This window comes from Rhodamnia argentea, chromosome 2 (assembly GCF_020921035.1).
Source record: "Rhodamnia argentea isolate NSW1041297 chromosome 2, ASM2092103v1, whole genome shotgun sequence".
Taxonomy (NCBI): domain Eukaryota; kingdom Viridiplantae; phylum Streptophyta; class Magnoliopsida; order Myrtales; family Myrtaceae; genus Rhodamnia; species Rhodamnia argentea.
The window spans coordinates 10,101,910-10,116,477 of NC_063151.1; the positions used below are offsets into that span (position 1 = coordinate 10,101,910).

General features: G+C 38.4%; 1 protein-coding gene across 2 annotated transcripts in view; it reads right to left on the bottom strand.

The window, feature by feature from the left end:
- Positions 1-650: 650 nt before the first annotated feature.
- LOC125313770 (wall-associated receptor kinase 2-like) overlaps positions 651-14,568 on the bottom strand; it is a 55,791-nt gene continuing 41,873 nt past the window's right edge. For both annotated transcript variants that reach the window (XM_048273910.1, XM_048273909.1), the window contains one exon: positions 651-1,163. In XM_048273910.1, the coding sequence (XP_048129867.1) occupies positions 841-1,163 (323 nt within the window). In that variant the 3' untranslated portion in view covers positions 651-840. The remainder of the gene's footprint in view (positions 1,164-14,568) is intronic.

Below are 14,568 nucleotides of genomic sequence, written 5' to 3' on the forward strand. Positions count from 1 at the left end.
TCATCTGAGGTTTTGCACTTTATTCATAACCTAAAAGTCAAAACAAGTTATACCCACTAAATATGTTCTCTTTAACTTCTGTTAAGTTTTCCGACCAAAAAAAAAAAAAAAAACTTCTGTTAAGTTTCGAACTTTTACTTTTCTACAAAATACTATTTGTTTTTCATTCTTTTCATTAATAGTTCTAATTTCACTTTTAGTAATGCTATATTTGGGAGATAGGGGAAAACGGAGGTGATGAAAATTTGAGGGGAAAAGCTTGAAAATTTCCAATCTTGAGATGGAAAAAAGAGGGGAAATTTAAAATTATGCATTATTTTTGTCTGAATCGGTTCACCTAAGGGCTCCAAAACAGAGCCTTAGCGCGCGATATCAGTAGATCAAAGAAGTTTTCATATAAAACAAAAAGAGAGAGTATCCAAATTTTGAATGGAAGGATCAACAAAGCCAATTTCGTGTTGTAATTTCTTTATTGATATTTTAAGCCCAAGATAGAGTTATTATCAAGCAAAATTCCCTGATTCTTCTTTCTTGATCTCGTGATCCTCTAACAAAGGTTTGGATGAGAACTTTTTGTTCTTATTAAATTAACTAAAATAATGTAAAGAGAGTATGAAAGAGAAGGGAAGATAAACGGGAGGACAGATTATGATAATGTCAAAGGCCATAGGTCCACTTCAATGCACAGCTTTACATATGTTATATTACATTTCTCACACTTAAAATTGCAAAGATGCTTGCACAAATATAAGTCCAAATCAAATTGGCAAACATAAAATGCACTCAGAATACACTATCAACCCTAATAGTCCTTAGACATGTTACTATGATAATAAAGGATCAGATGCAGGAACATGCTGAATTCATTCCCAGATAGAAAAGACAGCTTGACGTCCCCTCGTCAGTAATTGAAGTCTCAACGGAGTGGCTGGTTTCTCCATCCACTTTCCATTCAATCTCTTCATTTTTTTCTTCATCTGTCGAGCTCGGGTTAATTCCGGCAAGTTGCTGCGCCACTTCCTGCATTGCCGGCCTCTTCGCACCGCTTTGGTGCAAACGCTTCACCGCAATCTCAGCAACCATTCCTACTCTCTTGATTTCGTCTTCATTAGCGGCCTCAAAGTTTATGACGTCGGAAAGTGTCTTATCCTTCACGGAAGAGATGAAACGATGGATGATACTGATCGGCTCTTCGGACTTGGTAATGTAACTTGTAGGCTTCTTTCCTGTGAGCAACTCCACGAGGACAACTCCAAAGCTGTACACATCACTCTTGCTTGTTAGCTTACCAGTGGTTAAGTATTCCGGATCGATGTAGCCTAGCGTGCCTTCTATTTTGGTGGCCATGATATGACTATGTTCTGGTGAGATAAGTACCGAAGTTCCGAAATCAGATACTTTCACCGAGTAATTTTGATCCAGAAGTATGTTGGCCGACTTGATATTGCCATGAACGATCGCGGGTTCTGCGCATGAATGCATATACGCGAGCGCAAGAGCAGCTTCGGCGGCTATTCTGAGCCGGTTCTTCCACGATTTTAATATGGTCGACGCATTCTGATGGAGGTGTTGGAAGAGGGTGCCATTCGGAACGTATTCATAAACCAGCAATGGTATTCTAGTCTCCAAACATATGCCTCTGAGCTTCACCACATTTTTGCGGTTTATCCGCATCACAGCTTTAAGTTCATGCTGGAATTCCTTCTTTATTAGAGACTTGTGCACATTTTTAGGCTTCTTGACTGCGACCTCGGAGTTGGCTTCCCCGGCTATTCGCCCTCTATAGACGGAACCGAAACTGCCCTCGCCGAGCTTCTTGCTTTCATCATAGTTGCCGGTTGCTTTTGCCAGCTCCGCCTCCGTAAAGATTCTAACTCTTTGCTGTTTCAAGTGCTTTCCTCCATGTCGTCTGAAGTTTATCTTCCTGATTCTCCCCTTCCACGTGATGGAGACTGAAGCACCGACAGTTATGCACAAGACGGGCACAAGAATCGCTGCCAAATAAAACATGTTGCCAGATTATTGCTTCGAGCTTGTAACCTTATCCGGCCCACATGGTTCATTAAAAAAAAACTAGTTTCAAACATACAACACATTTAATCTTTTTCGAATAGTCTCCATGACCATCGCCATTGATTTGTATGGTAAGCCAATCTTTCAATGTAAAGCTATTCGATTTAACGGCGATAGAATTTTCTTTTTCTGAAAAAGAACTAAACCGCTTTCTAAATAACCACTTGACATTTATCTTATTTTTATAAAAAAAGAATGGGGTATGTGTGAATTTTATATAGAAGGAGTGGCCTCATGGGATTGCTTTTATAGAGTCAAACAAATGCCAATCTTAACAAATTAGTCAACGGGGGACGATCTGTAGATGAAATATATGGAAAAAGAATTGTGCCACTTAATCACCTAAAGAACTTACCAAACTTGCATCTTTTACAAAAGCAAGATCGATAAGGAGAAGAGATTGTCTACAGGGTAATTATTAGTATTATTCCAAATTTTTGTAACAAATAATTGACATAAAATTAAAGAAATAAATAAATATACACGTCTGTCTATATATATATATATAAGTATGTATGGGGTTAATTCTTAGCTCCATTTTTCATTTTTCTTTTTCTAGCCAAATTTGTGCTCACTTTCGCTATAAAATTTAGGGTTTTTTTCCTCTTGAAATCTGCAGGTTTTGTTCGAGGAGGAACTTTCATTTAGATCTGCTGCGTATCCTCCAACAAATGTAATTTCGAGGTGTTGGCTTCAGAAAAATAACGGAAAAAAGGGTGAGGAGGGAAGTTTAAAAGAAAATCTAAGAAAAAAGTCAACAGCTTTAGCCTGCCGTGTGTTACGGGGATTACACCGGCAAAGTACAGTATAATGATCCTTAAATTACATATGCGTCTAACTTACTGCAAAATCAAGAATGGATTCATAGAATATGAGCCATCAGGTGAATGATGGGGAGATATATATGGAATTACCCGTAGCAATTTCAGCGGGGGGAGCATTTCGGTGGCATGAGTAGCTTCCAGGCTGATTCTGGCACTTTCCATGACATGGGTATTTCTCTCGGTCCTCGCACTCGTTGATGTCTACGTTATGCAGAGGACAAATTGAACGTTATCTCGGTTAAAGGCAAAAATAGATTGAGCAAGTTGGTGCATGAATCATTAGACGGGCAAGGCTATCCCATTTAGGGTTTGGTGATAGTATTGTCACATGCCCAGTCTCTTCTAAGATATCTCCTTTTCCCTACTCTCTTTTCTCTCTCCCCGATGAATCCGAGCCTGTAGAATTTGAAGCTCCGATACCATGTTGAAAATTAGACTGTACGTGGAAGCATGATTTTAACATCGATGATAATTTGTATTTTGATGTGTGCAAGCGTACGTGTGTATGGCCTACTTGATAGAGAGGAATGGATAGTGGCAGGACAATTCAAGGAATATAGCAAGGTTTCATGGGACAATGATAGTTTGATTAGTTGATAGAATTGGGCATTACAATAGTTAAAGGAGGTGTTGGTGATGGAGCTACATGATGTGCAGTTTATTTTCATGCTCCTCACATGGTGGAGTACTCCCCACACCTCCCCATGAATGAGCATTAAGCCTATTTATAGGCATATGGTTCCAAAAATATTGATATTTGTACAACTTCCATAGAAATATCGTATATTTTTCTAGATATATCTAGACTTTTAGAAAAATATCTCAACACTTTTTCTAGAAATGTCTTAGGTATTTCAACAAATATCTAGACTATTTTCTAAATATTTTTGCTAGATATCATATCCATGCTAAATATTTCTAGAAATTGGATCACATATTTTATTTTCTTTCTTTATTAGCCGATCGTCGTCCACGGGGGAGGGATGAGCTCACCCATGGCCGTCGAGGCTTGATCTCGCTAGATTTGATGAGGCTTGGCCTCGCTTGAGGCCGGCAAGGTCGAGTTCGCTAGTCTCGATGAGCTCCAGCTTAGGGGGAGCTCTACCTCGCCCGCGATAGGCAAAGGAAGAAAAAAATAGAAAAAAGAAAGAAAATAAAAAATATTTTTAAAATTATTAAAAAATAAAAAGAAAAGGAACATATAAAAATAATTAAAAAGAAAAGAGATGTGAATTAGTGGAGGAAAAAGTTACGAGAGAAAATATTTTTCTCTAAAAAAAAAAAGAAATTATTTTTCCTATTTTTGAAGGTGTTTCTTCCATGGTTGGAAAATATTTTCTTCAAGATGGAATCAATGCATAGATACAGTACTCCCCTATCCGGCTTGATTGATCCATTTGGAAAATGTTCATTACCCTGACAGCCGTGGGGGCGACTATAGGGATTCCCTCCGTAGCCGGTCTTGCAAAAGCAACGATAACCCGGTCCATTCCCGAAGTCTTCGCAGTAAGTGTTGTTGCCACACGCATAGCTCGACCGGTTCAACTTGGCCTGCTCGCAGGTCGCGTTCCAGCCAACCATCCAGTCCAGAACGAGGTCCGCCCTCTTGCCCACTTCCTCGAACCTCGGGAGTGTCCAGTTGGAGAGATCGAACGCCTTCGTGTCCCCCACGAAGGCCAGTCCGCAGGGGTTGAATTGTGAGACCGACACGTGCCTGTCGATGGAGGAGATGGAGATGCGGAGCTTCTTGAGCCCCTGGGGAATGGATGCTTGGCAGCAACCGAGGCCGGAGCAAGCGGTCTCCTTGGAGAAGTCGACGGGGTGGCTGCAGTAGGAGATGCAGCCGCTCTGGAACATCTGATCTTTGTCGGACACGAGGGCGTAGGTGTCGCAGCCGAGGACTGTGAGGTTGTTCTGGGTGTCCGACAATGTGTACTGTGGATATGAAGATAGATTGATGGGCAGAGAATCGCTTTTGTTTCCGGGCTGGCCGCTCTCGTTGTAGCAGTCGTATAATATGGGGAGGCTGACGACCATGGTCGAGTCCCCGACTGAGATCTTGCGTACTGGAATGTTCCCCAACAGGAGTCGAGCATGGCTCCCTCGGGTGGTGGTGGTGGTGGTGCAACTGAGCAAAAACTCCACGGAACTCGCACACTGGGGCTCGAGGCCGAACGGATAAGGCACGGACACGCCCCCGCAGGCGTGTAGACAGTCTCCGGCCACAGTAGGGGCGCTGCCTTGCCGCAACCACCAGGCCACGGCCACCAGGAGAAGCCGATGCACTACCTTCATTTCCACAAGAAACTCTCTCAGACTCTCTTGGTTTTTTGTCCTTTTTGGGAACTTTGTGCTTCTGTCCTTGTTTGCGGAGAGGGATTCAAGCAAGAGCCGTTCCCACCAACCCATTATATAAGCATGGACAAATTGGGGGAATTAAGTACAATAATGGAGCGCGGAAGGGCTAATTGTGTCAATAGAACAAATTGAAGGACCCGATTGCATATATTAAGATATGCAAGACAGTACAACTAATGTTAATAAAAAAGACGAACATAGGTTTTTTATTTTATTTTACTGAACTACAATCTACCGGTGCAAAAGATAGTTTATGCATGAAGGACAATGCCCCCTGAATCATTGTCCTAGCGAAATGGATGGTCACAATATACCAAAGGGAAATAATTTCCTGACAGTCTTGTCATGGGCTGTACAATTTAACCGTAAATTCACATATCATCACCGCACGTTTTGCATAAAATACTTCTTGATTGGAAAATTATGTGGTTGGAAATAACTGGCGTTGCTGTCAAACTGTCATGGTAGCGACTCCTTATATCAAAATAGTACACAAGGCTGTTTCAATTGAACGTTCAAATAAGTGTTCAAATAAGCATTCAAATAACACTAACGGTGATCTGCTCACTCAAATTTACGGTAGCTTAAACCCTTATGATATCGTTTAGTGAGAGTTAGTTGCCAATGATGGTTACCATTTCCTTCCATTTTACTGATCTAATTATACTACAACAGTAATGCTAATAATGATTTACAATAATAAATCTTAGGAAATTGATTATGTAATAGTTTTTGGGCGACTATTATGCTAAAAGTGTATTTTGTCCACAAAAAATAATAATCAACAATTACCTAAAAATTATTTTAGGGTTCACTCTTTTAAGAATTTGTATCTCACAATATACTGTTATTCTCACAGTTATCAAAGAGCATTATGCTAGTAAAGTCCTAAATCTTATTTTCACTAGTATCCTTATTGTAAAGATACATAGTTGCAAGATGAAAAAAGCTATATCGGGAAAAAAACATAGAGTAATTGTTGCATATGCAACCAGTGTAAATAAAATTTTACGCGAATGACTGCATACACCATTGTTTTGAAAGGTTGGTAGTTACAATCTTCAAATCAAATATAAAGGTGGTTTATTTAACGGAAAATTTCATGTTAAAGGAAAATATTTTCCAAGGAATAAATTTACATGAAAATGGTTAATTTTCCTTTGTTTGGTGATATGTGGCAGAAATATTTTCCAGTGTTTGGATGTCATTTAAAAAATGATTTCAATCTATCACTTTATCTCGGGGAAAAAAAATAAATTTGTAAATATTTTTTTTCCTTTTCTTATTTTCTTTTTTTTCCTTCCTCCTCCATCGCGATTGGCTGGCGGTGGCCACTAGCGAGCCTCGAGTGAGTTCGGGCTAGCCGGGACCTAGCGAGCACAACGATCATTGGCCAACCGATTCTAGTCGAGGCCCGGCAATCAACAGAGGGAGAAGAAAAAATAAAAATAAAAAATAAAAAATAAAAAAATTAGAGAGGAGCATTTTGGGAAGCGTTTTCACATCTTTAGATTTAGGAATTCACTTTTCTTAATATTGTGCAAGAATTTGCCGTTGATTGAAAAGTCTATTCCATTAACTAAATCATTTTTGGCAAATCAAAGGGGTGAAAGTCTGAAAAGCTAATTTCCAAAAAAGCACTTTCACTCAAACAAACGCACCCTAAATGAGATTGTTTATGTGAAACTATCCATTATACAAGCGACGGACGATCTATTTTTCAAAAAAGACAGTGAACTATGCTTGCTATATGATGTACTATGTAATAGCTGGATAATCAAATGAAGGCACACTTTGTGTTGGGTCTAATGCTTTCAGATGGACCACAATAATATATGATGCCGCATTATTTTGTAATCTGGTTTGTCATAAAAAAATTATTGACATGGTTTTTAATAGTTCAAAATTTTCAGGAAAACGGCAAGTTTGACGTGGTCTGGGAACACAAGTTAATCATTGGAATTCTGATCATTTGACCCCTCTGTCGGGCCGTCATTGTTTCTGCGCATGTCTAACGATACCAAGTTAAAGTAACGAATCTCACCACCTTTTTATCCTTCGAGCAGGAGGAGCCCTTTTCCTTTCCAGTTGGTCTGACCCTGCGCCCAAGCGTTATCAACCAACATGCTCCGCACGCAGGTGAGTCCAGTGGATCTCCAACGTTGATTTATGTGGGCTCCACATAGGACGGACGTCATCTAACTGCTGGAATTAATTGGGATTTTTGTGGATTCGGCTCATGCAAGTCTGGCCTCGGTCCTCACTGAAAAACCTCCGGGCCCTTACGCCTGGTGGCCGCACACGATTCTCGTACGGGAAGGAATTGGTGACGGTGCACGGAGACTTTGCAAGTCGTCCTCGATTCCAAGTCCTTCGAAGAGCAAGGCAAAATGCAACAGGAAAAGTAAAGAAAATAGAGATTGTGGGATTCCCAAAGATAAATAACTATGAATAATTCCTTACCCAAAAAAAAAAAAAACAAAATAATAACTATGATTAATTTCTACATAGTATCATCTTTTCTAAACTGCGGGAACCATTGTTTTCTAAAGGAATTGACTCTACGTGTCACGAATAATAGACATGATGATGTTTTCTTTTTTGGGTGGAACATAATGACGTGCTCGTGTTTGAAAAAAGTAATCCCCTTTTATGTATATTAATCACTATCGTGTACTGTAGACTCGACTTATACTCGCAATCATATTAAGATTTATAAAAATGATCGAAAACCATAATCTTGTAATAACATTAAGAACTTTCTAATGATATGCGATAGTATTTGATTAAATGAGATGGGCATCCAAAAGTACATTTGTAAAAGTAGTTCCAAACAAAGGGGAAAAAAATTTGAGAAAGGGACTTGTTTTATGGTTATTAAAGAATAATTAAACACATTATTAATTAATGGAAGGATTAATTGTCTAGTTATAGGACAATGTAAAGCATATAGTTAAACCCATCATTGATTAATAGAAAGATTAATTGTCTAATCGTAAGACAATGTAAAGCATATCTTTATTGTTATTGCATTATAGGATCCAAAATAGGATCTCTCTCAACCCTCTTTTTTTTATTTTTTTTGGCGAACCTCTCTTAACTTTTTTTTTTTTCGGTCGGAAATCTGTCTTAACCTTCAACCACCTCATTTATAGGGAAACAATTTCAATCTCGGGATAACTATGTTATCTAGCAAAATAGCTTATGAAACGTGTTTCCGTTGGGAACTTGGACTCCAAGTCCCACAAGAAAGGTGAATGAGAAGTAAGGGATGGAGAGTCTCACATTGGAAAAAGGGTAGTTGAGAGATGGGTTTAAATATGAGAACTCCACAATGGATTTGGGACTCAAGGGACACCCCACTTTTATGGAAGGGAGAGGACCTAGGCTTTGCTAAGGTTGACCCACATGCGTGCGTTGCTACCGTAGGTTGGCTGGCTTGTTCCTATTTTTTTAAGCTCATCAGTTTTATTTTATTTTTATTTAACCGAACAAACATGTTTGGAAATTTTTCTTGTTCGAATAGACATGTTTGTCTGAAAACATTTTCTTGTACGAATAGACATGTTTGTCTGAAATCTTTCTTTGGACAAACAAGTTTGTTTGAAAGAGATCTGCTCGAATTCATGACTTTTCATACTTAACCTCTTCACTGCCATTTCGTGACTCTTCGCTTCACTGCCTATAAATACAAACATTGATTGCCGCATTTATACTAATTTTTTTTCCCGCCATTCATTCTATATCTTCATCATTTGTGCAATTATTCTGCGAAATTGTGTTCGAAGATTTCCTTTGAAGAAGTACAGCTTTAGAGGAAACGCGATCCGTTCTATCTTAGGAGGTAATTGTCCAAGAACCTTGAGTATCGGTGTAGGGGATAAATTTGTCTTAAGGACACAATGTAAATTCATTGGGCTTGAATCATTCCTCTACATTCGGATTACTCATTTACGCTTGGTTTCAGGTTTGTTGATCGACCTCATTTTATATATATACGAATACTTAGGCGACTACGGTTTCTTTACCAGCATATTTTTTTCATGCACCTAAGACCACAAGTCTGGTTCTATCATTGCTTTTGACCATACAGATAACGCAAGTGAGCTCCGCATGATCAATGGTTGCAATGGTAATGGGTCGATGGACAAGGCAAAAGATTCTTTATTTGCCACAATGTTTAAGTTGGAAAGTTACGTCTATTTAGAGGTTATGAGGCAATGAAAGTAAGAGTCATGTCCTTTGTATGCATATGGTTTGGACTGCCTGTGAGATGGAATATTCTCCCTTTTCCTAGAATTTTCTTGTTAATATCATGGATCGGTCATATACTGGTATGACGTAACGAGTCAATCACAATCAACATGTCATGCGAATTCTAATGAACTTTGTATTTCAGTTTTAAAAAGTTAATGCTACCTCCTAATGAAAAAGGATTTCATTTATAAATTCTAATTAATAAGTACACGTATAACAGATTGGTTACTTAACAAGTATCATGAGTTGACACTTTCCTAATATCTGAGGATTAAAATAATTGCAGGCCCAAGCTCACAAGATTCCGGCGAGCCGACCCTTGCCTTGCCGGATCCAGCGACACTTGGCCTTGCTCAAGGCTGAGGCTCACCTATGGTCGGTCGCTTGCCATCATTATGGCTGGCGATTGGCAGAAAAAGAAAAGAAAAAATATAAAAATAATTTTTTTTATAAAGATAAAAAAATTCGAAAATAAAAACAAAGAAAATAAAATAAAAAAATAATTAAAAAATAAAGGAATGTGAAGGAGAGAGGGGAGGAAAGATGAGGGAAAATGTTTGTTTTTTTTTATCAAAAAGAGGAAATCATTTTTCTCACTTTTGAATGTGTTTTTTTCCTATTGAGGTATGGTTCATACTCCTCAACGACAAGAAAACACATGGGTATTGCTCCACGCCGAGTGAGCGAGGGTTCGAGGGACCCACTCCAGCGGGAGTCTCAAGGAGGCGGCGCCTCTTGGATATTAGAGAGCTTTTATAGTTTAAGTCCATGATTTTTCATTAGTAGTTTGGGCTTGTGCCCATGAATAACTACTTATATATATATATATACTTTTTTTCATTTGTAATTGAGTAGTGTAACGAGAGGTGTGATGTGCTAAATATAGTGAAATCTTCTGCTCGACATAACTCGAGTTTAAGGGTAAACCATTATGAATCTTGTGTCTTCTTTTCTCTTTTTTGTATGCACGCTTTACTTCGTTACAGTTGTGCACCGAATCCTAACATTTCCATGAGGGGAAAATATTCTTTTAGTTCGTTGATTGTTTGTGAAACAAACATCGGAAAATCCGTAAAGCATTTTCCTGGAAGTTATTTTCCGTGAAACGAATGGATCTTGACTTCGTTTGTTTCGTTGAAAATGAGTGATTTGCGAATTTTATTTCTAAAAGTGATTGTATGTATCACTTGAAATTATTAGTCTATTGTTGCGACCTAAAATTAATTTTTCTAGGTTAATGGATTACTAAGTTAATTAAGTGAGTTAACTAACTTAGTTTGAGCTCTCCAAAGCTCTATTAATTTGCACCTTAGGTTCAATATTTAAATGCAAAATATTTTCAATAGGAGTCACCACTAATGGTATTTTGGTAGGTCGATTAGAAACCTAAGCAAATTAGCGGGAGAGCTAAATTATTTCTATGAATCGGAGATTAAGAGTCCGGAAACTTGATTATGCTAAGATTATTCTAACGCCCTTTCGGTACCATTTTATTTCATAGAAAATTTTGTCTCGCAACATTAATTAATTTTAACCTGAGTCACTAACATAGGTTATTATGCGGGTGCACAATCAATTAAATGAACATCCATAAATCAATAGTTTGCAAGGAGCATGCCAATCGCCAAGTATTTATTATTATTTTTTGGATTTTTATTTATGAAAAAGTAAAGAACTAAACTATATGCAATGCATGACATGAATGATGTTTTTTTTTTAATTGTCGGATTTAATTACAACCCTAAGTAAAACTATGCCAAAATACTTTGTTTCTCAAATATTTTATGATTTAAATTGCCCTAAATCCTAACTTATTAAAGATTAAATATTTTTTTAAAATGAGCTACCATTTTGGAGATGCAATTTTAAAAGAAAATGCAATCTAACCTAAATATGTACAAGATAGGTTAAATGTACAATTATCTAGATGATGTGCAATCTATATCTTGACATGTCAATTGATGAATGCAAGTCTTTTAGAATTTTTGAAAATATTACATCATGCGACGAATATATTGTAAAAAGATATGACAATCAAATCCAAATCAAATCAAGAAAATGGATATATGCCAATCAATGTCAACAAAGAAAGTGGATATATTAATCAATTTCAAAAAATTTTCTGCGAATATTTAAGGCAATCTTTAATCTATTATCTTACGATTAACGATTGAATTCAAATTCTTATCTAATTGAGTATTGCATCAATAATCATAAAAATGGACTTTCTTGATCATATGGCAAGTTGCGGATTAGGAAATAAATCCTAATCAACTTGTATTTTGAAAAATATCCACTTATGCAATATGCAAGATATACTCGAATATGCAATTATGATATGCAAAACTATATGCAAATACAGTAAAATGGGCAAGTGAATATTCTATGAATACTTAAGATAAAGATTGACCTTATTTGTAGATTATCTTTTCAAAATGAGGAATCGAATCAAATCGGCTCAATCACGCTTGTGGATAGGACCGACAAATGCGAATCGATCGGACCGGGACGGCTTGGAGGGCTTCCGATACGGTGGTCGACAATGGGAAAGCTGATAAGGAAATTCTGACAAGTGCATGGTGGACTAAGTTCCCGAGTGAAAGATCCAAAATCATGGAGGAAGTTTTTGCGTGCGTCCTTCACAGTCCTGTAGAGAAAAAATAAAGCAAAAGGAATTCTCCTTTTTGTGGTTGGCATCCCCGTTCATCTACTCTTGAATGATCTGCCAAATCTCCCTTCGTCTGACTTGGACTATTGCTTATGTGAACTTCACAACCTGGACTCTCTTTTTGGAATGGTGAACTTTGACTACCCAGGCCCCATGATTAGGTTCTTCACTTGTCCACTCTTAGAGTTTCACGTGTATATCAAATAAAAGACCTGCAATAAAATTCAAGTGAAACGCATGGAAGAAAACTGGTGTTGTCGAAGTTCGCCGCGAGGGAGATGGCTTGGTGGAAAAGCCAATCTAGTCACGTATGATCATTGGGCAACACGGGACTGCTCAGCTCGGCTTCGTGGCACAGCAGCATTCGGGCTTGCGGGGGTGCTCGGGGGCGCGGAACAACGAAGGTGCAAGTTCCTGACTATTGACTTCGGCTAATCATGGATTCGATGGTGTAGACTGCGATTAGGCTCAATGGTCGCAAGAGAAAGCTCGCCAGATGTGTTGTTAAAATGCCAAGATGAAGCTTGGAACTCTTCTTGAAAACTAGAAAACGCTACAAGAATTCACTGAGCAAAGCCCCAATATTGCTAATGAGCCTTGTTGAATGAACACCGAACTGCAACATGGAGAAGGAGCGCCGACAGGGACAGCCAGCGAGATCCTCCAACCGAGACACGAATGAGAAGGACCCACCAACAGAATAATCCCAGCTCGTTGTGTCCTTTTCCTCTTTTTCTTCCTTCAACGAAGACCCTACTCTCTCTCTTTCTCTCTCCTCGTAACTTCTGCACGAAGAATCATAAGCACCAAGAGAGACCTCTCTCTTCTCGCCGTGCTCTCTCGCTCCATGGTCGTGTATACAATTAATTGCCTCCCTCCCCCCCAAAAAAAACCCCCTAAACATAAACTTGTATTTATAGACTAAGAAGTTGCAAGCTTGGGGCCTAAGCTTTTTTAATTTTACAAAATAAACCCAAGATTAAAGCTTGATTTGAAATTATATCCTCAAGGAAGTTTATGAATTGGGCTTAATTTAGGCTTTATTTGAATAATTGAACAATTAATTAAAGCCTTTTCAAATTTAATCGAGCAAAACAGGCTGAATTAAAGTCCAAGAATGAGTCCTGACCCTTTAAATAAATTCGGCACCCCCTACCATGATTGGCCGAATTTTGCATGCTATGCTTCGTCCGATTGCTTGTAAATTTGAGTTCAATTTCGCACCGTCAATCCAAAATGCAAAATGCAAAATGCATGATTGAAAGAAAATAAATATGCGATGCATGAGAAATTAATTTTTGGTGAGAACTAAGACTATTCCTTATTTTTTTATGAAAAATAAATGAGTTAAGGAAAATCAAAATTTAGGTGTCAACATCTATGAAAAATATTTTAAAAAGCGGACAATAATGCGTGTCTAAACATTTGTATAGACAATGCAAATGGTTATTACTTATTCATTTTTGTAGGCGATATAATCGATCAATTTTTATAAAATATTTTTCAAAATGCTCATTTTGCTCAAAACACCTAAACCTCATGTAACAATTTGAAATTCATCGGTATCTCGTCACCCGGTTCGTGCAAGTGCGCCATGGATCCGCACTAAGACCACCGGGCATAACGCCCGGCGACCAATAGGGGAAGACTTGGCCGCGGCGACACAAGACTCTCTCCCGGTGCAAGCAGACTTCAAGTCGCCTCAAAGTCTTTCGAAGAACAAGACGGCATGCCAGAGCACAAAAAAAGCATAACAGAAGAGACGTCGTTGGGTTCATTGTGATCCATCCGGATGATGACCTTTCTTGCTGACGAAACGAGTGCTGTGTCGTATGGTCGTAGCTCGAGAAGAAAAAATAAAAAGACCCATCGATTTTTATCGTCGTTGCCGGCTAGTTTGTTAGTGTTCGATATTCATAGTGTCTTTCGCGTTGATATGATCAACAGGTTGAAAATGGTTTGAAAGGCAACAGGTTTCCTGTGACAGTAGCTGATGCTGAAATATGCAAGGAAGTGAGGTTGCCAGAGTCTAAACCAGAGGAAGAGCCAAGATCGAGGAACGTCAGTCCAGAAAAGGGAAATCAAGATTCTGGCTGTCAAGGCAGCGAGAGCTGAAATCCTGCATTTCTTAAACGAACTTGGATGGCTATTTCAAAGGAATACAACCTCTTCGATGCTTAGTGTTGGATTTAATGGGTGTATGGGAGTACCTTGGTCTGCCCGTGCTATCTCAGTCCCTTATCCTCTTAGATAACTACCAAAGCAGTTACTTCTTTTTAAATGTGAAAAAGTTCACGTCTGTTCTGACGTTCAACAATGAATGACGTTCATTCTGTAGAGAATAGAGAGAACAGTCAAGGAAAGAGAAAGGACGATGAATTTTGACTC